This window comes from Seriola dumerili, unplaced genomic scaffold, assembly GCF_002260705.1.
Source record: "Seriola dumerili isolate Sdu_G_001 unplaced genomic scaffold, Sdu_1.0 BDQW01000003.1, whole genome shotgun sequence".
Classification (NCBI taxonomy): domain Eukaryota; kingdom Metazoa; phylum Chordata; class Actinopteri; order Carangiformes; family Carangidae; genus Seriola; species Seriola dumerili.
Window position 1 is genome coordinate 10,804,928 of NW_019174258.1, and position 25,521 is coordinate 10,830,448.

Consider the following 25,521-nt stretch of genomic DNA (forward strand, 5'->3'; position numbering starts at 1 on the left):
AACCTGAGCAGCCCAGGTTGGAGGCCTGTCACTGTGAGGTGGGTGCTCTGTACGCGAGGTTCCACTGGTGAGTTACTCGACTTCCCCTGATTGCAACTAGGTCAAAAAGAATACAAAAATAAAGTTGATTCAGGTTAAATATACTACAGCTCCTGAGGTAAAGACACCACTGCAGGTTACTTGATTTGAGGTATGTAAAAAGAGAAAAACTAAAAACACAAAAAATCATTCTAAAACACAAAATCAAAAAGACAACAAAATGGCAACAAACAAACAAAAGTCCTAAGATAAAACTTTTCAAGTTCAGTTGTGACTACACCTGTCAGTGGGTTTTGGCTGAGCTGATTGTGTTTAGCATGTACATTAGAATTAACAAGTGTGTGTCTGTGTATGCATGATTGTGTGTGTTTGTCGTGTAGTGAGTGTGTGTGTGTGTGTGTGTGTGTGTGTGTGTTGAATAAAATGCATAGCTGTGCGTTTGGGCACGTGATGTCATACAATATTCTCAGGCTCTGTGTTCATGATTGGACAGCCAAGAGGTTGACAGGGTTGATGAGGTATTTGTTGTGCAACAGTTTGTTATTCTTATCGGTTTCTCATTGTACTGTATATTCATGCGGGGTCTCCCGGTGGAAGAGAGGCCTGGGGAGGAGGTACAAAGGGCAGCTTGAGTTAGGGTGACCCACTGGGGGTTGGCTCAGCCGAACCAGGACCCTTTGAGGAGGAGGAGGACGTGGGGCTGAGGGTCTGAGCCGGGGGTACAGAAAAGCCAAAGCTAGTGCTGGTTCCAGCGGGGGAAGCTGAAGCAGCGGCAGCCGACACAGCAGGCCCCGGGGCCCCACCAGACTTGTGGGCAAACAGGGTTCCTGTAGGAAAACAGGAGATATCATTACATAAAGATCAACACAGTGCTTTGACCATTACAACTGCGAACATTACATTTTAGGTGCTGAAAATGAACTGAAAAAACAGTTCACAGATGATGCAGGTCATAAATCCTAATAAGAATTTACCACATTAACACTTGATAAAACCCACTCCATACACACCTGAGTAGATTGTGCCATTAACCTCTACTGAGACAGTGATGCTGGCATTTCCATTAGTTGAGATGCTCAGAGACATGTCCTGCTGCTTCTCATCTGAAGAGACAGAAATGACAGAGCGCTGATGATTTTTTGTGTATTCACATGACATATTTAAAAAAATCTCAACATTAATACATTTAAATGTGTTTATCTGCTGAGTTTAGGAATACTACTGAGATGAACTAAATACTTTCAAGGGGTAGATTTAGACAGATTTGTTTGTTTTAATGTTGACATTAACATTTTCTTGTTGATCAGAGTCACTGTCAGTTACAGTTTTTTTCTAGGATTATTAAATATCTACTGGATGTTACTGTGACAGACAGCTGCAATGTTCACTCAGTTTTCTGGAAAAACGCAACTGAACATCAGAAGTGCCTTGTTGTTTAGTAATCTGAATGTTGTTTCACAACTGCCAGGTTTATTAAAGAGTATCTTGACAAATTTGGCAGCACTGACCTCTGGTGGTGATGGCGGGGGCTCCCAGGCGCAGATTCATAGGCATTTGAGAAGCCATAGCCAGCAGGTTGTGCTGGAAAGCCTGCTGCATCAGGCGCTGCTGCTCTTCTGCCAGGCGGGCCATCTTCCTCTCCGGCCCCTCTCCTCCGCCTGTCTCCAGCTTTTCCCTCAGCTGCTCCAGCGTGGCGGCTCTTGCCAAACCGGCAACCTGCTGATGACCCAGAGCCAGGGCCATGGAGGGTCTTGCTGCCATGATGGAGGGGGTCAGGTCATCTGGAAGAGAGAGATGGAGGGTTCATTTTATGAATGGATCCATTAGTCCATCTGCATAGACTGAAAATGTAAATTAGGGATCTACAGAGTGAATTTGAATGGTTGTCTATGTGTCAGCTCGGTGATAGCGTTGCACCCAGCTATCACCTATCTTCATACCGCTGATAGATCTGTGACCTGACCTGGGCATACCCTCTCGCCCATTATGAGCCAGGAAAGCCTAGACAACACTGAAAAGGATAAGAGGGTATAGAATAGGTTTGCCGTCCAACAGGTTAATCAAACGCTAATCAATGAAAAGAGTCCTAGTCAATAAAGTTTTAATTGGTTAGTTGGTCTATGGAAAAAAAAAGGCACAGAAAATTAGAGTCTTGTTCAGTGCCATGTGGTATGGCGATGGACAGAAGTAGTTTGTGGATGTGAAGGTAACAAGAAAGAAAATGCAATTCTATTTTTTCTTTTATTATTTCTTTATTTCATTATTAGCAGCTTTCACTACTTTTGTAGATCTATATCTGAACTTCTGCTCTGCTTTGATCCTGTTCTTACTTTCATCTACTACATTTTAGCTTCACCGTTTAGGGAGCCACAGCCACCTCAGGCCTCCCCTGGCTCCGCCACTGTTCTCTGCATTTATTAAAATTACTCTTTTCTTTACTCAGTAAATGGAAGGTAAAATTCCCCACACAAGTCAAACTGTGGATATTGTCGGGGTCCAGGGCAGAGTCACATTCCAGCCAAGTCAAAGTGACATCAGATAAGACAGCAGTGTAATGACAGTTATCAACAGGATCCTACTGATGTGGACTGAAGGCTTCAAAGTTCATAAAAGGCCCCCCCGGCGCGGGAACCATGTTATTAATCAGTAGTAAAGGTGAGGGCTCTAAGCAGCCTGGGGCGAGACTGGTTCACACACGGTCTCTTAAACACCTGGATGGACTACACACACATATGCAGGCATGCACACTCGCACTCACAAAGTCAAATAAAAACACTAAAAACACACACACACACTGACAGTGAGATATTGTGGAGGGACGGAAGGTGAACGTAATGCACAAATCCAACAGCACACTCTCATACCAACATTCCTGCATGCACACTCATACCAGTAAACTTGCATGTATGCACAGTCACACACGTGTCAAAACAGGAGTAAGGTGCTCTGATGAAAACAGTTTTTGGTCTACTGTCAAGGCCAGTATATAATGTCTTTCAAATGCTGTTGATACTAAAAAAAAAGCCTCCTTCAATAATGTAAACCATAACCTGATCTATAAGTACTGTGATACAGTCATGTGTTTATCCACAGCTGTGACTAGATGTAGCTTTTCTAAATAACGACAGAGGGCAGTATTTCTCTATAAATAATCACATATGCACATCTGTGCCCAGAACGCCCCAGTCTATACCAACCACTATAAGGAGGTTACAGTGTTTAAGGTAAACATTTGCCCAGTTTAATATAACCTTCATCCACCCAGAGAAAGGCTTCTGAGCATTTTGCTTGTTCCCACCAGTAACACTCTTCTTCACCCGTCAAAGTCCCCTCTAAGAGCGGCCTGTTTGCTTACACTTGCAGGCAGGTCTGTTTTAGAACGTTAACCCCACTTATCGTAAACTTATTTTCCACACACTTTTATTTATGAATAAACAAAGGTTACCACATGCCAAAATTAACCTGCACAGCTTGTAGATGCCTACCTTTCTTCAGAGAGGGTCCTGGTGAGGCCTGCAGACCATTGAGGGCCCCCGAGGTCCCAGCCCCCAGAGCTGAAAGATGCATCTTGGGAGGTGAGAGGATGTGTGGGGCTGTGCTGGGAGAAGGAGAGAAGCGGAAGAGGCTGCTGCTGTAGCTTGGACGACGACCCTCGCGTCGGTTACTGTCGATGGCAGCCTGGAGCTCACCTGGAGAGCTGAGGCCTTTCCTCTCGCACTCATATGGGTAAAGGTATTTCATGTACCTGAAGAGCAAAGCACACATACCCAAGGCAATACATCAGATCACCACAGAAACATCCACATGGCTGGTGGAGGCATTATCATTACAAATCCGGTTCAAATGACTACAACAAGCAACCACAACCACTTGTATCTAAATCAATTTTAAAATGAGAACTTTAACATACAGCACTACATACTATAAGTAGATTATACTGGCTTGGTTTAAATCCAAGTTTCTTCCTCTGCCTTAAAAAAGTTTTTTCCTACAGAGCAGTTACTACATTTAGATGCCCATAAGGAATTTTATAAGATAGTAGTGATAAAGTAGCTGCTGGTTGTTTAAATTTGGCCAATACACACAAACTAATTTGTGTAGTTTGGAAAGCTACAATATCTATACCTTATTTCAGTTTCAGTACTTTTAGTCAGTGTTTGGATTTACTTTGCATAGTCATCTGGCCAGACAGGAAACATTATTTTTAATTAACATTTCTGACAGAAATGTACATGTGTTATGTTGACTGTGTTTCTCTAATCCCCTACACTGATTATAGAGACCGGGTCTCTACAAAATCAGGTTACTCCAGAAAGCTATTTCCAGACATTTAACAAGACAACTGGTATGAAAATTGTGCAAAACATGTTTTGCATGCTGACTATACTTGGATGACATCATTGCAGCTCTACAAGTATGCACAGTCACACCTCTGGTATGTTTTCTATCCTATCAGAACATACGGTAAAATGAACATCCAGTATTATGCACGCTGACTGCATAATGGTGGAACAGTAACACAGAGGATCAATAAGAAGCTAAGAGCAGCAGCGTCCATTAGATAGAGCTTGCAAAGCAACGCCAAACAACAGCCCACCGACATTAAAAATACATAAAGGTTCATTAGGGCATCCTACTAGTGGACAGAATAGAGAGGTGCTACATCTACTGAAGGGTTTCCATCAAGAGAGCGAGCAGGTTTTAGTCAAGGCTCGGCGTATAAGCTGTCAGTCAAACCCCACCTTAGTCACTGTGAACTCTGACCCAAATCACATCAATAAATCTATGGGAATCAATGGGCTCTATGTGTGATGTAATGGATGGAGGGATTGAATAGGAAGAGGGAAGGTGGCTTGGTGGAGGAAACAAACTGGCATGTGTATAAACACACAGGCACGGTTAATATTGACAACCGTACTGATACCAACCCCAACACACACACACACACACACACACACACACACACACACACACACACAGAAATCCACATGCTCTAACCCCACACACACATACCCGTGGCATGAGGGAGGTGCTTGTTTCCAGTTGAGAAGTCACACACTTGAGTCTTTTTTTAGTTCAAGTGAATCAAATTATAGTTTATATAAGATTAACATTAGAAAGACTGGGTATCTGGGTGTATCCAGTCAATTTATAGCTACTACAGCCAATGAAATGCATTTTGTTGGTTGTTTTGTGACACAGAGACACAAAGACTTACTGTGTGCGCAGGGTGAAAGCTGCACTGGTGATAGAAGTAGGCAGGTTGAGTCCCTTTGTGATTTCTCTCCAGATCTTCTTGTTGATGACCTCAACCAGACCTCCCTTCTCTGTCACCAGCTTGTACAGCATGTACAGATCCAGGACTTGCTTGGCCATGATGGGGATACGATTGACAGGGGTTCCTGTGGAGGAGAGGGAAAAATCATAAAATCAATCAGTACAGTATAAATCATACATCTGAACTGTAATAGCTTACTGACGCACAACAGATGCTTTATGGTGGATGACTTTATTCCAAGACGCATTCGTGCATGCATTTTTAACATGGTCAGTCTCAACAGGAATGGAAACCATAATGCTGACAATTTCTCTCATGTGCATCCCTGGAGATCAGCCTGTGCATATTCTCATTTGTCCAGGTCATGGTATCCTAAAGGAGTTTTAAATCAAAACGCAACTGGACTTGATTATTTGTCTGGGAAGACGTTTCACCTCTCATCCAAGAGGCTTCATCAGTTCATGTACGCATCTGACCAGGCTGGGACTGATCTATCCAGCCTGGTCAGATGCGTACACGAACTGATGAAGCCTCTTGGATGAGAGGTGAAACGTCTTCCCAGACAAATAATCAAGTCCAGTTGCGTTTTGATTTAAAACTCCTTTAGGATCCCTGGAGATACAAATTGGCACCTGACACAGAAAATACATTTAAAGCTGCTACAGTGAAAAGGACAAAGTGAGATTAATTTTTCACTACCCATTAATTCATCCACCAATCAAGGCTGAAACACCCAGGATCATTTTGTGATCTCTAGATACTGATCTAAGTGCTGTCAGGATGCTTGTTAGTCAAGGGTGGCGGGCCTGTTGCCTGGATGCCTGTTAAATTTGGCTTGAAAACATATTAGCCCAGTTAAGGCAATCTGGCTTGACCTGGAAAAGGGGATTCGCAAACAACACAAAGCAAAGCGGCTCTAGACTTTTGATACAGATGCATTAATCTTGTCAACAGCTTATCTGCAGTGAAGCTTGCAGGGAGCGTGTGTGTGTGTGTGTGTGTGTGTGTGTGTGTGTGTGTGTGTGTGTGTGTGTGTGTGTGTGTGTGTGTGTGTGTGTGTGGGGGCAGCGAGGAGGGAGGAGGAGGGGGTGGTTCAGCGTATGCAACAGAATCAAAAAGTGCAATGTGCAACAGTGTAAGCATGGAGTGGGAGGAGGGGACTGGGGGTTGCGACAACCTGCTAATCCATGGGCAGCGGTGGGTGGGGGGCTCCTGGATAGGCCAGTATAATGAAGCTCATTTAGAGGATTGTACTGAGTAAATCCACACCCCTCTGCTGTTAGTGCTGCCGCGCCCAGCACAGGGGAGTCATACAGATTTGCCCTCACAGTTAATGCCAGCCAATCCTTCAACCCTTCCACAGGCTGCTCTTAACCTGGAATTGGACTCATTAATGACTTTGCAAAATAGCAGTGTGATCAGGCCATGAAGATTAGCCCTGATTCATTTTCTTAAATTAGCAACATGTCTTTAAGCCATGTGCAAGGGGTGAACACATGGACCTGCATAAGTGGGTAGATCAGGAAGGTGTGGCATCACTGTCGGGCACTATGGATCGTTTGGTGCACTACTTAATATTGAATGTAATGTCGGTGGTTTAGGAACTTAACTTTTATCTACTGAAAACCCACTCTGTTTTTCATCTAGAAATACAGCAGACAAAAAGTGGTCCTGTGTTCATACACAATGAGAATGAAAAGAAATGAGTTAGGAATAAAAGCTTACAATCTGTTAATATACATGTCACTATGGAACAGAGGTTCTCTATATAGTGGCTGCGATAGCTGGTGGCCCTGCAATATTAAGCAATCCTTTTTTAGTGCCACAGTTTCTTCATTCTGTATGTTAACCTTGCAGCAATGGGATGTAAGTTAAGAGTTAGGGGTTGAAGATAGACACCTGTTGCAAGGGTCTTTCAAACACAGACCAGCAAAGACTTATAGGCAGCCAGGACAATACAGAAACTGAAATTACATGCAGGAATAAAATATGTACAGTTTAACCAGTTTATTAGGTACATGTGTAAAATCTAATGCAATCTAATACAACATCCTGGTAGTGGTGTAACTAATGAAGCAGTAAAAGTAGAAAGTAGATGTTGCATTAAATTAAAAATGCATATTTGGAGCAAAAATACAACCCTCTAAAAAGACCTGGAAAGCGTCCTCTCACCCTGTAAAATAAACATAACCACAGCACCACAGTATGTGGTTAATATTGTTCAGCTTGTTAAAGCTGCATAAAACACTGTTCTCAGAAATCAGCCATCTTATCTCCAGAGCCAATTAACAATTGGCAAAACAAGTGGGCTGTTGCCAAGATGCTAGCTTCATTAACCAATTATTTGGATTAGGTATGTGCAGAGCGAGAGGTACAATGTTATAGTATTTAATGTAAATATAAAGGTCAGGCCTGTATCATTTAATTATCCAATATGTTAAATTAGCCACAATCCTTCCAAACGCATATCAATTGTTTTTACTTTTAGCAGTAGGTAGTAGCTATTTTCAAATTTGAGTTATTTAATTTTAGAAAGAAATCCTAAACCTGTATTGATACACCTTTTCAAAATCAGTTGCCACCAAGTTAACTGTATATAGATCTTTAAATTAATTACTGGTAATTTAATAGTATAATAGGAAAATAGGCAATTATTTAATACGTTTTTAAAAAGTCCATCCCTTTAGGGTTTTGGTTATCACAGTCCTGTCAGACTGAAAAGAAGATTGCATTGTGACGTGGATAAACCGTTTGTAGATGGCTGACCTTCCACTACATCTCTGGGCAGCAGCAACATTTCCAGAACCGGCGGTGCAGCAGAGCACCAGGAATGCTTTGCTGCCAGCGCCTCGTCAGTTATTTAATGCAACGTTGGACATCAATCCTGCATCAAACAATTAGTACAACTAGAGGGGTCAGAGATCAGCCAGGGGTTATTGATGTGTGAATTAAACTGCAGGTCAGCAGGAAGCCATGTTTTCATACTGGCCTGGCCATGAACAATGAGAGCACAACAAATGAGACACAACAGCACTGGCCCCAAAGTGACAGGCCAGCAGTTAGTTAGGCTTTAATTCATGCCTATGCTTTTATTCACCTCTTTATCAGCATCTCCTGTCAAGTCAACATCAGATTCAACAGATTTACAAGGAGCTATTTTCACAGCACAACATTACAAATTTCAGACAGGAGAGCAGAGAGTGTAGTGTGTATGTGTGTGTTTGAGAGGAAACCAAATTGCTATCTATATCTTTAGTGGACCAGAGGTGGTTTTGAAACCTAAAAAAGCATTAATTACTCAACACATGACATCAACCAGGTTTCAAATTTCAACATGGCTCCACCACATATGAAAGCGCTGGGAAAGCACCTTTCGCTATAATTGACAAAAATCACATTACCAACACTTGGGCAGTTACTGGGGCAGAGAGTTTCCTAATTTGAGCGAATCAATGTGCCGCCTGCCTTTGGTGTCCAACATCTGCTCCGTTTCCAACCCTGGAGACATTTAGCTCTAACAGGCTTAATTAGACCAGTCCCAAACATCTCTTTTGATCATAGCAGCACAACTCCTCTGCCTAACAGTGCCATTTTAAGCACTCTATTCTGCTGTTATTATATTTTTGCTTACTTTTCTTTAGAGAGACAACATGGTCGTCTGTGATATGAGACCTCTTCATGGCGTTAGGTCATGCAGGCCTCAAGTAGGCAACTATTGGGTATTTCATTTCTCTGTAAAGCCGTGATTTGTCCACTCGGCTGCTCTGAGCCAATCTGTAATTGGCTGCAGGCTTCACCTCCCATCATCCTTTGCCCCGGACTGATTTTCCCCCAGGGACAGGGCCATCAGGAGCCTAGTGATTAATGGCACCAGGGGTCAGAGGTCGCTCTGGTGGGAAGTGCCGTGGCTGAGGCCCCCTGAACCACTCCCTAAGTCCTTCCTCCAACTTCCACTGTGAACACAAGAGCCACACGGCTAGCCTTCAAACGGCTAGACTTCAAATGATAAGAGATATAGATACAGAGTCTGACAGAGGAGAAAAAGGGCAATGAGTGTGACTGAAAAAGACAGCTCAAAAAAACTGAAAGACATACTTCCAATCTAACGTTTGACAAATACAAGCCCTCTGGGGATAATAATTTTGGAGAGAATTTGATATTAGAGGATACAGCTGATATTTTCCGTATTTAATCAATTACCTTTATATTTGATAAATTTCATGTCCAAGATGATTTCCCAGAAGGGTAGAAATCATTTACAGCATTTAAACAATGGGAAAATAAATCTCCAGCATGGCACACAGCAGAACGATAACAATACATGTTCATGAAAACAAATATGTAATCAACTAAAAAGCCTTTTATTCATCATTTCAGAGGCTGAAAATATTTATTAGATACTGTCCCCATGAACTGAGCAAATCAGACTGTTACAGATAAAGTGTCTATCTCAATCATAATTTAACATTTCCCAACTTGCATTACAGCCTCATCTTTCTATCTCAAAGCGAGGACAAAAGGGGGAAAAAAATGGGGGAACAAGGTCATTTTATGTGACCCCTGACCTATTTTTAGCAGGAAACAGCTGTTCGCATTAAAGGGTCTCTATAATAAATCAATTGGGTGCCCCTGACGCCAGTAGTGGTAAATTAAATATCGCTGACTTCACATGATGGGCATTTTTTTTAAATAATTAAGTGACAGAGTGACAGCCTTCCAGCGGACAACACACAGGAAATGAATTCTTTACCGAATGAGCATTGGCTGGTGTGAGGTTTCAACCACCATCTACAGTGAAGAAAGACAGGAAAAAGAGGACGGAGAGAAGGAAACGCCACATCATCTCATTGTCTTTTGGTTGCTTTAATTATGGTGATCAATTTGAGGATAATTCAATTGGATTATTCTGATTTTTTGGGCTCAGATTAGTGACATGAATGAGAGAAAAACAGACAGAACAGGGAGGAGAAAAGAAAAGAGAAATAGGCAGAGATAAAAAGAAAAAAAATCTAAAATGTAAGGAAAAAAAGGCATGAAGGGAGAGATACTTTTTGCTGCCTCTAGGAGGGAGGGAAGGAAGGATGGAAAAAAAGGAAGGGGGAGGTGTAGTAGCTAGCCAGCTGGAGAAAGACTGGATTACTGCTGTAAGGAAGGTGTCAGCCAACACAAACAGCCCCTGGCCTCATGGCAGTGTCTGAGTCCTTTCAGAGCACCCACAGCTCAGCCACCCACCCACCCACACCTTCCTCCTCCCTACCCCTACCTCCATATCTACACACCAGACAGACCATACCAGGACTACATCTCCCTCTCTGGACTTCAGACAATTTCCTCAGTTCATTTTAAGAATTATTATTGGACCAACTGTTAGAAAGAAACACTCATTCAAAAGTACTGTACAAACCATCAGCTGTCAACAACACCTTCTGCATTAAAATGTGTCAAGATTAATTATTTGATGGAATAAACTGCTCCACTGAATGTTGCTGCTGGTATTTTGAACTTACTTAAATGCTGCAATTCGGAATTTATTAATTCCTACTTAACATGTTCAGGTAATGAGGATGTTTTTTGTGTAAAAATACTTATTACTTCTTATAATTATAATATTATTTTTTTATTTTAGCAACCTTTAGAAAGATAAATAATTTTTGTTCATATATATATATATACCCTAAAGTATTTTAAGTCTGTCACCCTGCATCCATAATTTTTTTTTAAAATGGCTTAATTTATCAATACAGAACAGCCCAAACCCTTCAATAGCACGGGACAGAGAGACACTGACAGGAGAGACGAGTGTCTGGGCTCCACATGCTGGAAGTTTACGTTATGTCGGGCAGCCCCTGGCTGTTTAGTTTATAAGTTCGTACGTTGGGGCAGCATATTGTCAGGACCCTGCTGTACGCTGGGGCATGTTTGTTTTATTTTTAATGCATGGCCAGGGACATAAAAGGTAAAAAAGCCTTGAGTGTATGGAATTTGCTATCTTTAGTCCAGGCAGAACGACCACTCGCCTGACGGACCAATTCATATCAAGTGTTAAGATATGTACCCTCCTCGTAAGGGAAGTTAAATGTAACGTTACACTATAGATACATTGCTATTCCAAGCATGAAGCTAAAGCCCCAGCTGGTAGGTATACGCTGAGAGATAGGAAAGCTATAACAGTCGTCTAATAAAGTCTATAATATGTCGGTCGATATGCTCTGTAGCGTTGGCTACCTGCGTAGGTTTCATTTCTGTCATGTCAATAAAGTGCAATTAATGCGAATTGACAGAGGGAGAAAGACAGAGAGACAAACAAAGGGAGAGAAGCAAGACAGGAAAGAGAAAGAAATAATGACTTAGCTTCTGACAACTATACTTAACCATAATGTGATAAACAAGCAAAACAAGAGTCTTTCTCTCGGCTTGTGAGTTTAAACTAAAAAATCAAAGACATCCTACAAAAAACATAACACTGGCTCCAGTAAAGCCACATCTATCACCTACAGAGACATAAAGACAATGTCCTACAACAATACGAAGTGGTATGATGTGACTATACCAACAACAGTTCACAAAAGGGATTTAAAAAACAGTCCTGTGTATTCTTCATCTGTGCAAAGAAACGACAAAGCAGCTGTAAAAATGTCTGATCAGTTCATTAACACTGGGAGCTTTTTCACATGAGCACACTTATGTATCCCTTTATTTATTAGATGAAGAATAAATCTTTATAAGAGAAAAACTAGTTTGGAGTGCCACCTTCACTGAACATTTCGGATTCAGCTTGTAATTCTAGGTTGTCTCTTCCTCCCATCTCAATAAAAAGAACAAATACTAAAGGGGAAAAAAAGCAAACATTCAATGATGGATAAGTCACTTGAACCTATATTTACTCAGGGAACAGTGAGAGTAGCTTCTTAGTAAGAATTATTACAGCGAGCAGGCATCCAGTATATTCAAGGAGCTGTCTTCTGTTCACTGTCAACTGCCTTAGCCTGTGGTGTAAAACACTACAAAACTGGCAAGGCTCCAAACAACAGCCAAAAGCTGTAAATCTCATCGGGTGCTATTCACACTCTGCGGTAACCACATGAATAATGACACTAATAGCGCTTTAATTACATGATTTGAAGTTTGTCAGGTGCAATTTTGCAATAAATCTCTGCATTGACAAGCCCGATGCATTCTTATACGATGTTGAAATTAGTGCTAACTGTTTTGGCCTTAACAGTCAACAGTAAGGCATCTCGGAAATTAAATAGAGAGACAAACAGACAGAAAAAGAGAAAGAAACATGACTCCTTCTCTGTGGGTCATGAAGATGGGTCACCTGGTGAAATAGAGGGGGAGGGGGATTGAAAAGGTTGGATGGCGCGAAAAGTGAGATGGCCTCTCCAACTGTAACCCAAGTCCCCTCTATCCCCAGAGACCCAGCAGATCAACTGACTAGACCCCAGTCATCACTGGCTGATATAGAGCCAACAGAGATGGATGAATGAACTGATGGATGGATGGGTGCATGGAAAGGTGGTTGATATCTCTTGTGCTGCATGGTTATTCAGGGTCTTTCAATTTCTTAAGGATCACAGAAAAGAGAAATCTGTGACATCTGAGAAACGTAGACCAGACAGGGAATATGCTGGTCTTTTCCCCAGATGTCTGTTCATATTAATAAAAATGGGTCACTTTACATGAATACAGCACATTATAATTTACAAATTGTTGCATACAATCATTTCATTAGACGTGGAGCTCAGTTGTTTTTCCCTAGAGCAAGCGAGAAGTTCTGCAATTCTGTGATGGAAATTCATAGAAAATTATGTGATGGACATAATATAAGCAATGGATTGACCTCTAATGGTTGAAGGAGATCTGATAGATGTTTGCTAAACAGGTGAAATATACTTCCCTCTGTTTTGTTCATGATACTGACAGACAAAATACTGACTCAGTGTATGTGTCAGATACAATGTGTATCTGTTTATCCATCCATTAGAGCTTCAGGCCCTTTCTCCTTGTAATATATATGGTTGAGTTACTCCATCCAGCAGCCACATTTGAAGGTAACCAACCACCATCTGGAAATGTCTCTCATCCATAAACATCTTGTTGATCAATGAAATTGTGCAGGTGGCTGATGAACTTGCCAGAGAGCTTTGAGTATGTTATTGTGAGAGCAGCATTCCTCACACTAGATAAACTAAATAAATAACTCAGACAATAAAATCTCTATTGCATTGCACAGATGTACTGTGAGGGATTGATTTGAAAGCTTCACCTCAAGTGAAGCCTGTAGCGCTGATCATGCTTGAGCCATGATTTCAGCATATGAACATTTTCCCTCACAAAACCTGAGTTTTACTTATTCTGCTAAGTACAAACAAAAACAGTTGCATAAGAACTTTTCCTAAACACTGTGTAAAGTCGGTAATTACTCTAGAAGTATTATGGTTGAATATAAACCTTGGGTATAAATAAATCTATCGTGAAATACATCCCCTATACTTGTTTCTTGTGGCTTTAAAGATCCAAATTGTAAATGTAATTTGACTGAAAATACATTTTGGCAAAATTCAATTTATACAAGATATGAGGGCAAAGAGCAGGTGACGGCTAGAGGAGATTGACAGTGTGGTTGTTGAAGAGGGTGAGGTAAAATCTTTGTTGATGTATGCAGCAGTGTTAAACACTGATGATACAGGCCTGTATTGTGAGTTACAGTCAGTTTGGAAAAAGGTCAATAGTTGTTAAAAGTTGTTTTCTATCCACAAGTTGCACTCAAGAACAAGCATGGAAACAGTAAAAGGTATACAGTCATCAAAACTTCCCACGTATTTTTTATTAAAAACAGTCTAGTGTGTGAACAATAAAGTCTATGATGTTTTTAGGTCTGTTGTATCAGCTATTAAACACAATATATTAAACCCTCAACAAGAAAACATGCTCTGATAGAGCATATCATGTCAGTGTGTTTTTTCAACACAATTCAAAACTTTACAGCGTGGTCAAATATAGTGGATGACCGCTATGCTCTATATTTACATCTGCCTGGAATATCAAGTGAGAGAAAAGTAAACCAACTGTTTGCCCTCGTAAACAGCTATCTCTGATCTTTGCAGAAATGTCAAGAATGTATATGTCACAGTAACATGACAATGGTATGTTGTGCACATAATAGAGAGAGGGGCTTTGGCATCAACTGCAGCATTTCCCAAACATGGGCTCTACTTGGGCTGCCCACCCAGGTAAATAAAATCACTTGGTTTCGACTTAAATCTTACATGAGAACATCTTTTTTCACTCTTTTCAAACTGACTAGTTTTTGGCCTCACCATGTGCTGCAGTGACTGAGTGGGGACAAGAGGCTTCTCAGTGTGCAGCTGCCTAGCTAGCATTTAACAATAGCTTGCATGTGAGGAGTTTAGGGGGCAGCTGAAAATTGTGGCTACGGAAAATAACTTGGGTTATACTCCCTATCTAAACTGCATAGACACTGCATGTACATAAGTCACACACTGCGCCTCCCACCACCACGAGTAAATTCTCAACCAAACTCAAGTAGCTTGAAAATCAGGTAAAACAAATGAGAGACAGACAGACAGTCAGGGGAAAGATTGATATTTAGAATGAATAAGAACAACCAACAGCTAATAGAGCATGCGTAAAAATACACAATGTAAGGAAGAGAGAGGTTATGGAAAGCATACAAGTAAAAAGAGAAAAATTAAAAATCAGAAACTACACTATCTCATACATGAGAATGAAATGAAATGGGGCCCAAAGCTAGTGTCAGTTCACTGATCAGAGCGTGTATCGCTGGTTTAAAGTGTAAGTAGGTGAAAGTGATGTCTTCAGTGGCAGGTGCAACATTGAGGGGCTCCCTCTCCCTTTTAGCAAACCTTATAACACAGCTAACTGCTTCAATCAATTGACACCTGGATTGACAGATAAAGCCATCAGCTGACAAGCTCCATTTGGGGCCCAGCACCACCGATCAATATGGGAGACATCAGCTTCTATAAGCTGAGAAAGAGGGACATGTTGGGACGGGGGAAGAGATCGTGGGGGGTTGTGCACACATCTTGGAAATTTTAACTCCCATCAATGCTAATTACTTTTGGCATTTGGAATCCATTACAGTGGGTCATACTTTACCTTTCAGGGATTTAGCTGATGCTCTTAATGCAAAGTGACTTAAAATGAGGTCAACAGCAGAATATGATTTCATTCCTAAATTACAAACAATAGATTGTCTTAAGAAAAAACACATATTACAGCATGAAAAGTCAAGTTTGAGGCCTAGCTGCAGAGGATGAACACCCATCTTTGCACATATATATATCATGACATGTCCATTATCTTTATCTAATCTTGTATCCCACACAACAAGTCACATCAACTATAATTCCACTGGCAAAGTGGCAATAGTGTCTGTGTGTTTCACGTCCATTTCTTCCCACAAATCAAGTGTCTTGTTTTCCATTAGGCCCCTTTGCACTCAGATCTCCGTTACTGTGTGGCTTATGCAACACTCCTGCAGAGCGGCACTGGAAGTGAGCTCAGGGCTATTGTACTGGTGTAGGGCTCCTCTGGGGGCTGTAATGTATTTCATACCATCCATCACAGGGGTGTGGGGGCCAGGAAACATTGCTTTAAGAGCACACACAGGACACAGATGGAGAAGCGAGACATGCAGATAGGCAGAGATAGTAGACGTTTGGGAAATTTGTTGATCACAGGAGAGCTTCATGTGGGAACAGCTTAACAAAGAAATTATGTATAGGACGGTGAAATTTTACATTTTATAGGACATTTTTATTTGGAAGAAAATATAAATATAAAATTTCAGATTGTGAAAAATGTTTAATCCTATCTTAACCTGTATGTCTCACCTAAATAGAGGTTGAATGAATGAAATTTATACCAAGGGTGTAAACAACAGCTTGGGTGTCTATAGTCTGGCAGTGTACAACTGGCCTAATTTTCCAGCTAGAGCAGGGAATTTTATACAAAAGGATATGGTAAAAGGTAAAACAATATTACTTATTACCTTTGTCTATTTTCTTCCTACATTTTTTTTTTATTAAAAACTGTATCATGTAAATGTCGGTTTCTTTAAACCATTGCCCTGGATAAGACTTTCACACAGGAATTTTTTTGGACCATGCACATTTCCCCAAAAAATGGATGAGTATCTAATAGCCCCATTTGTTTTGCGCAGTATTTGCAAATGTATTCCGTTGAAGACTAAACAAGATGCATGGATGAACTGAGCAGCCAGTGTTATTTTTACCCTGACCGATGACCTCGCTGGGAAGCATGAATCTGCTTGAGGCCTGCACTTGTCGTTGTCCCTGCTCAGTTACTTATGAGCATGGTGATTAAGAATCTCCCAGCTCTGCAGCTTAGAGACTCAAATCCCTGTACAGTATGGTCGTAATTAAAGATGGACAGCACAGTGGCAATCCAGGGCTGTGGAACAGTCTGGCTAAATGACAGAGGAAATAACAAGGAAGCAGTGTGGATTGGGGGTTGGGATGAAAAGACAGAGAAAGGAAGAGACACAAAGAGTAGTCTTGGTTGGTAAGAAAAAAACAAAAACCAAAAAAGTCGCAAGATTTTAATCTGAAATCCCTTAACACACCCACACACACACACAAAACATCAGGAAAACTACTATTTCCTTTTGTTTTGAAGGAAGAGAAGAGCACAACCATCGTAGATGTGCTTGCTCTCCAAGGTTGGGCTGTAATTTGCCAGCTGATGGGTGGAGTTTACTGAAGGCAAAGATAATCTCAGCCCTCAAACATATCAACACAGTAACCATAAAATCTTTGATCATGAATGCAGGGGAGGATGTGTCCAATAAGAACCGTTGAAGTTTGCTATGGGGCAATGATTAGAAAGCAGTGGTTGGAATCTCTGTATCATTTGGGTTCCCACCCTTTCCTGAGAGTAGGGGCCCTTTGCTACGACTTCTAGCTTTCTTATATGTTTGTCTGATTATCTTTATGTCTGGTTGGTGAGTTTGGTCCGTTTTAGCCCACTGACAAAGTGATTTCAAAGGGAAATGAAAGAGCGTGGCCTTAACCTCCCCTCAGTCACCCTGGCACCCCGTCTGCCCTTGTCTCCTACTGTGGTTTCCATGTCTGCCCTCTTCATCCTTCATTCTCTTTTTTCGCCCTTTTCACACATAAAGACGTGCGACCGTCACTCCCTTGTCTGCTGTCCATCAGCGCTGCCCTATCAAAAAGGTTGGCCTCCACTTATTTGGAGATCATTAATCATTCCGTGTAGGACAGGAGGCCCCTTAATCCAGCCCCTCCTCCCCCTGGCCTCACCAAGCAGGCCACAGCACGGCCCTCCACCCCTATCCCCCATGGTGTTATCAAGTTTCAGTGGTTGTAACTGTAGCACAATAAACAGAGGGGGGAGGAGAATGGGTTGGGGGCAAAGGAGGAGGAAAGGGATAGAGACAGAAATAAAGAAAGACAATAGAGGACAAAATGTAATTTCCCTACTACACTTTATTGGTGCACCCTGTGTAAAACATGCTTGTTGTGTCTTGAAAACTACATCAATCTTGGAAATTGCATCTGTATTGAGTCAGATTACAGAAACTAGTTGGAATAAGTTTATTGGCTAATTGCAGATAAAACTATTATATTTATTGTGTAATAGTTGTAAGGCAAAGCAGCAGGTCAAAAGGTTGATCTCAAACGAAAATCATTTCACCTGCCTATCTAAAAATGGACAAATGTTGCTCAACACACGTTTTTTTTGTTGTTAAACCAACCAGGTGCTGCCATTTTCCAGAAGTTGTGGGGTGTTAACTAAAGTAAAATGAGGCCATATCAAAGAGCAAGAGAATGTTCCTATTGTAGTGTGGTGTTTGTACAGAGGGCCCGCCTGTTACGAGGGCCAGTGTGAAGCTGACCGGGGGAGTAATATAATGCATACATGGATCCCCCAGAGCCCATTCATGGTGTAATTGGTGTGGACAGAGCTCTTGGTCTCAGGGTTACAGTTAGGGAACTTCCTCCAATGTCCTGCTGGGAGGCCACTCTACCCACACCACAAATACAGAAAAAAATATCCATCTTAACCTGGATGAAAAAATCTGGCAGAGGCAGAAGATTTCTTAATCTGTTTTCACTACAAATCATGTTTTCATCATGTTCAGAATGGTCTGTGGTCTTCTTGTCTGAAGTTAACTTTAAACTGCAATGTTTTTCTCTAATAAAAGAAAATATATTTTTAAGGGGCAATATGATGCTTAATTATTGACTAGAGCAGAGCCACTCATAGTAGGTTTGACTGTGGAGATAAAGAAAAATATAATCATTATAATCATTACCATCTCCCCTTCCTTCCTTCCTTCCTTCCTTCCTACTCCTTCCTCTAATTCTACACATTGTTCATAAGTACTATCAAGACGACTACAACTTAATGACACAGACAAGTCCGGCTTACCACTTAATTACTATTAACAGACCTAAATCTCATACGTAAGGATTTCCCCCTAAAATAACTCTAAAGCAGCGATAGCACACCATGTGGTCCCTCTTAAGCTGAATCTACACTTCCCATTAAGAGTGTCACACTCGGATGGATCTAGCCTTTGCTGACCGCGACGTGTGAGGCTCTCTGGCTGGAGTGCGAGGAGAAAAAACACTTGTCTTTACACCCCGCTACTCCCTCCCTTTTTGACTGGTGATTTCACTGAACAGGAGTCTCTCTCTCTGCCTCTGTCCATCACAGCCTGTGGCCATTAATCATCTCAAGTGGACAGCGCTGACAGGCAGTTGGCTGCATCACTCTTATTTTCTTCCTCTTTCTTTTTTTGTCTTTATTGCACACCCGTAGCTCCCGCAGCCTCACTTACTCCCCCCCCGATTACCTCTTCACAACTGCCCCTCCTGTCCAATAACCCCCCCCCCCTCCAAATGAGAAAGTTGCTGGGTGTCAACCCAACCCAAAACAAACAATCACCCATCTGCTTAATCGAAATCTTTGCGGTGGTTAATGGCTTCGAGCCAGCATCAAAGCTTTTTTCCTCTGTGCTCCCTGTGGGGGTGAAACAGCAAAACCCGTAATGGATATGATGAACAGTAATGTCGGTTTAACTCATGAAGGCTAATATTCTCCACCCACACTCTTCCAATGCCTCATGCATTAACATTACATTTGCATGTCAGGCCATTAGCTGATGTTTTTATCTCCTGCAAATAACAGGAGGTTTTCCAGTTGAATAAGGCTGAGCTCTTACAAGCAACAAATAGTACAGAGGTCAATGGTGAAAAAAAAATACTGTGACCCTTCAATGATCTTATATGACAAGTGTAGTCAGCAAAGAAATAAGAGCCAAGACAGAAAAGGTAGAGAGGGCTTGTATGTGAGTCTTCTGCCATTTCTGTGATGCAGAGCCCATCAATGGGCCCCTTTACACACAGCAAGGATTTAGGACAGCTGCTAAAATTCCTCAACCATTAACACACACACACACACACACAAACACACATACACACACGCACGCACACACAAACACGCACGCACGCACGCACACACACACACACACACACAAACACACATACACACACACGCACGCACACACAAACACGCACGCACGCACACACACACACACACACACTTTCTGTTTTGAAGCACAGCGGCAGGAAATGGGAATCCCTCGTAAGTTTTCCTTCCGCAGTTGCTTTCCTCTCAAGGCCTGGAGGCCCCACGACAAGGTGGGAAAAGCACTTCACCATTTGTCTCTCTCTGTCCAGAGATTCCACTGAATTTCACTTAACCTCACAACCTGCTTCGCAACATGAGGTACTATTTTTAAGCTTTCTGTTTGTAAGGACAAATGAAGAAGGTGGCATTTTCCCACATCACCAGCGTTTATTCTGTAGCTGCTTAGATGTCTGTCTAACCCTTTCCCCTTCCTGACAGATGAGGCTCCTGTTGATCCTGGCAATGCCACTGCAGTTCCGGCTATGACTCCTCTAACCTCCACGGTGGCCCGCACTGGTTGGGCAACTCCTCACTCTACCACAAGGAACAAAAGCCGTAGGATGCTGCAGAAGGCCGTCAACAACTTCTCTGGAGGTCTTCCCCAAACTGAGCCTTCTCGTCCCTGCCTGCTTGGGCAGACCCTCCAGCCTGAACTGCTGTCCTCAATACAGACTATCCTGTCCAGGTAGCTCTCACTCTTGTTGATGATGCTACCTCTAAGGTTGTATCTGAGTCTTTCAACTTTATACAATGTTTCTGGGTCCATGCTCAGAGCAGGGCATAACTCTGGTCTTAGTTTTTTTCATAGTCTAAGTATAGATGTGTTCGCTTGGAGGATTTCATTCTCAGCAATCATAAGTGTGTTCTTTTTCATGTTTCAAGTAATTTGGATCTGCTGCTCCATAAACATATATCTCACAGGCACATCATTAACCAGAGCACAGCTGAAAATTTTGCAGCTCTATTTGACCCAGATGTACTGTCAAACATTATGATGTGGAGACTTTGGTCCAGTTGTTTAACAAACAGTGCTCCTCTGTATTGGATATAGTTTCCCCTTTTAAAACTAGATCAATCTCCTCAAATCCTCACACTGGATTATTAAAAAGTCAATTCTGCTCCACAAGTGCCAGTATATCCAAGCTGCCTCTTGTGTCTAAACTGCTGGAAAAAGTTGTTCCCATGCAGCTCATAGTGGGTTTTAAAAACACACAGACTGTATAACTCCTTTCAATCAGATTTTCGTAAACTGCATTCAACAGAAACAGCTCTTCTTAAAGTAACTAACGACATTATGATGGCTGCAGCCAATGGGAAATGCTCATTATTGGTGTTAGTTGACCTCAGCTCTGTTTTTGATACCGTTGCTCATGGTATTCTATTAAACAGGCTAAACTAGTGGGTAGCTATCTTGGGGTCTGCCTTGGATTGGTTCTGACCCTATCTTTTTTTCAGTCTCTGTTAATTCATGTCAAACAGCGCCTCTGTCATGGGGTGTCCCACAGGGTTCTGTACTAGGTCCTATGTTGTTCTCTTATATATGCTGCATGCTGGACAGGTTCTGAGCTGTTATAGTGGAATGACTTATCATTATTTGCTCTTTTTCTTTTCAAATGAGGAACATTGCCAACTTGAGATCTGTGGTGACCATGGTTGAGATGGAGATGATAATTCATGCTTTTATTTCCTCTTGTTTAGATTATTGTAACACTGTTCTTTCAACTGTTTAGACTTCATCTAGAATCTCTAGACTCTTGTGAAATCTTCATAAAGCAGCTGTTTTTCTTCAGATAGGCTTTTGGTTAGCTTGTCTGCATAGCTACTCCATTTTATTACTTATTGCTTTTAACCGACCTATTTTCTCGTTTGTGTTTGGAATTTTTGTACCGTTTTAATGATGTAAAACACTTTGTGCTTCTGTAGCTGTAATAGGTGCTATACAAATAACCTCCCCTTTTTAGAAATCCCACATAATAATGACATTAAATCAAAAGTGCTTCCAAGATGGTAATTCATTAAAAAGAGTGCCATGATCATGTCCTCACATCTACGAAGTGAAATGGAAGGTAATTAGAGGTTACCATCAAGAAGAGCTTCGCAAGGCTTGCTCTTCATCTATATGCTTGGCACTAAAAGCAAAAGTGTAATCCTGCCAAGCAATTTGTTCCCTGTGATTGAGACTACAGTTTGAGAGAGAGCAAGAGTCAGCTAAGTGCCATTGTTCTTAAAGGAGGGGTGAAGAACTCACTCTGGAGTAGCTGAAATTATATCCTTCCCACCTGTACAATGATTGCATTAGGTCTCTAATGTCAATAGCAACATCACTGTCACATCCATATTTGAAGCACCAGGGCTGTTTATTTATTTATTTATCTATTTATTTTCTAGTCTTTTTCTGCTGCCCCTTTGATTTTCCCCAAGTGAAAAAAACACTCAAATAAAAGGCACTAACATTACTACTTCCATTTCTCACCATATTCTTTTCCCTTTCCTCAAACTTGTGTATTATAGATGAGTATTCTGGAGAGACCTGTTGTCGGACACTGACCTTTACACTCCCTCACTACTGGTCACTTGTACAGATGATGATACAGGAACTTGATCCATGCAAGCCGATACCAGTTGCACTCACTGTAAGTAACTCTGGAAATGTAATTTTGCTAAACAAATTAAAGGACCAGTGTGCAGGATTTAGGGGGGGGGCTGTATTAGCAGAAATGGAATATAGTATTTATAATTATTTTTAGTTATAAAAGTAGTAGTAGTAGTAAGTAGTTAGTAATTAGTTTTAATAATTGTATAATTACCTTAAAATACAAATCAGTTGTGTTTTCATCAGCTTAAAATGAGGCCGCACTTCCATGTATCTACAGTAGCCCAGAACTGACAAAGCAAATACTGGCTCTGGAGAGGGCCTTTTGCCTTTATAGGTTACCTGATGGCCACTGGAAAGGGTCGGTGAGGGAGGGATATTCAGTTGGTTGCAATCTTCAGTCTCACTGCTGGATGCCAATAAATCCTACATAGTGGTCCTTTGTACAAAATGTAAATGACACGAGTTCTAATATTCAAATTTTAATTGTTACATGTGAATCAGTATTTTGTTTCCTTTGCTTTAAGTTGTGACACTTTCACAAACTAAATTTTGTCTTTGTTTTTAAACAGCAATGATATAATTAATTTCACATTTATGTTCTTCAAAATGTAACAGTGACACAATAAAAAAAGACAGACTTGTTTATAATATTCACTTAAAGTAAACTTATTTTGCTGTCTTAAGTACATGCAAATTTAGAGAAAATAACGTACGTGTTGCACTGTAATCAACCAGTTATCTCCTGTCAGGTGGCATTTTAGTCAGCTTGATGGATTTCTCTGTCTGACCAGCATGAGGAAGGGGTCAACCACCACTCCCAGCGTCAGCCACTGGACAGAGATGCTAACAGGGCCCTGACAGATCCTGTCCCTCCCTCTCTCTGACTCGGCTTAATTCATCACCCGCCAAACAAGACCTCCGGGTGCTAAGATCTGACCAGACACTATGAAGCTGCTGCTCTTGTGAATGGGAACACACCATGCATACAAGTACCTACACATGCATGTCAATGCACATGGACCCATTTAGACAAATGTATGCACTGCGCCATCATCATCCGTCACAGTCTGACAAAACAAACTATGCATCACGTACACATTCACATACATACTATATCACCCATCATGGCCTGTGACAAAACATAATGAAGGATGAACCACACACACACACTCACAGACCACTATCACCCATCATAGCCTGCCAAAACGTAATGTAAAGTATGCACCATTGTAATAACATTGTGATTCACCTTGGGAGGTATTGCTCAAGTCATGTAACTTGCTTGGCAACAGATTTGTCTGATAAAAGCCTAAGTGCATTAGCTGCCCTGCTCAGAGGGGTCTTGTAGGCAGTGTCAAAGCAGCACGCGGTCAGCTGAGCCTCCCCGGCTGTTGGCCAACTAAATAAGTTAGGTCACTGCGAGATCCTCTTGGCTCCGATACTGCAGAACCTCAGGATCAACGAAGGCAGATTTCACCTGCTGACCCCTTAAGGCCATTACTCTGGGGAGGGGAATTAGTAAAGGATTTCTTAGCCAGTGAGAGTTACAGTATGTTTTTTTAAGTTGATCAGTAACATTGCACACATGACAACCATAGAACAAGCAGTGACATTTGAAAGACTGAAGTCACAAAGAAATTTGCACTTTTATCCTTGCTCAGTTTACATGGGTTCTAACAATTGTAGGACCAAATAAACTATTTGCGCTGTAGGCCAAACACCAATCAATCTATAGTGAAATTCCAGATGCCCTGTAAAAAACAGCAACTCCCCCTTCACAGTGAGACAGGAAATGACTCTTAAGAAATGGAAGTCCTGTGGTATTTGCTTTTTCCACATAGGCAGAGGGTGAGAAATTAACTCCAACCAATGTCACATCTGTGGCTCTAGGCTCACACTGCAATTCATAATGCAAATGTTTCCCTATGGAATCTAAAACACCCTACATGCTTTGAGGGTTAAGAAAGCACAGCCTTCTAGATACGAATTTAGAATATATATTAAATTGTTGATAGGATATAAAGTCTGAAAGACGTATCAATCATGAGCCTATTGACGAACTACTTCCACAAAACTCCAACATGAGTTCTTCAGGAGACTCTCATTAATCCCAACAGAACCTCTAATTTTAAGTGTATGCCGCTAGATCTGACAAATCAAAGAAAATCTTTGCTGAGGAGAGCACAGGTGAAGGTGGCATGAACATAGTGAAGAGGCAGCTGCTGCTTAGTATGATGTGGATTTCTTGAGAGCACTCTTACCTCTTTTCTGCATGAAGGTGAAGAGGTCATCCAAAAACTCCTTCCTTTTGGGGTCACTGTCCAGCTCATACAACTGCAAGAAAAAATAAAAGGTTATTACTACCATGATGCACTGTTCGGCCCATTCAGCATGTTAAATTGTCCCTGAAAGTGGAGCCTTCTGGCTGTTCAACCTGGTGAAACGTGCAGTTTTTAGTGCAGTTTCTCTATATTTGAGAACGGGCTTTGAATAGAAATACTGACTAGTTCTGACTAGAATATACATGCATGTCAATGGCCAGCTGACTGTTGGCTCTTATAACTGTGGTGTGTAACTTCTAACAGAAGAGGCAATATGAGGCGGCACATTCGTCAGTCTTTGTCAGTGCTTGTTCTTTGAAGCTGGCTTGGAGTTTCAGGGCCATGGAGATATATTCAGAGATCTGCATGTTGAGAATGCTTAAAAAGGTTAACCTTTTTACAATTTCCAGTAGTTTGACTTTCATAAGAATTTATGTTATTATGTAATTGGTGCAAAGGGGTCTTGTTGGTTGTTTCATGACTGAAGCCATCCTGTGATCACATTTTCCAAGTGCTCACCTTAGCAAAGTCTCTGGAGGCTTCTCCTCTCCCTCTGCTACTGTCAGCCTCATCCGCCCAGCCTGCATTCCCATTCTACGACAGACAAGGGACATAACACAGATTAAGCCAGTAAACAAACAAAAAGTGATTACCGACATGTACAGAAGGGATCGAGAATGTAGTGGCCGTTATCTCATTACCTGCGAGTGTTTTAAAAGTAATACAGTTTACAGTCTATTATTTATTTGAATATAATTTTTTGGCATTTCACCTTTATT

The 25,521-nt window shown here is 41.4% G+C and overlaps 1 protein-coding gene across 1 annotated transcript in view; it reads right to left on the minus strand.

The window, feature by feature from the left end:
- Positions 1 to 398: 398 nt before the first annotated feature.
- arid3b (AT-rich interaction domain 3B) overlaps positions 399 to 25,521 on the minus strand; it is a 50,339-nt gene continuing 25,216 nt past the window's right edge. Inside the window, exons 3-10 of the mRNA XM_022740713.1 lie at positions 25,262 to 25,336; positions 24,683 to 24,755; positions 5,258 to 5,441; positions 3,521 to 3,784; positions 2,735 to 2,739; positions 1,548 to 1,820; positions 1,050 to 1,142; positions 399 to 866 (exon numbers count right to left, since the gene is read on the minus strand). Of these exons, the coding sequence (XP_022596434.1) occupies positions 673 to 866; positions 1,050 to 1,142; positions 1,548 to 1,820; positions 2,735 to 2,739; positions 3,521 to 3,784; positions 5,258 to 5,441; positions 24,683 to 24,755; positions 25,262 to 25,336 (1,161 nt within the window). The 3' untranslated portion in view covers positions 399 to 672. The remainder of the gene's footprint in view (positions 867 to 1,049; positions 1,143 to 1,547; positions 1,821 to 2,734; positions 2,740 to 3,520; positions 3,785 to 5,257; positions 5,442 to 24,682; positions 24,756 to 25,261; positions 25,337 to 25,521) is intronic.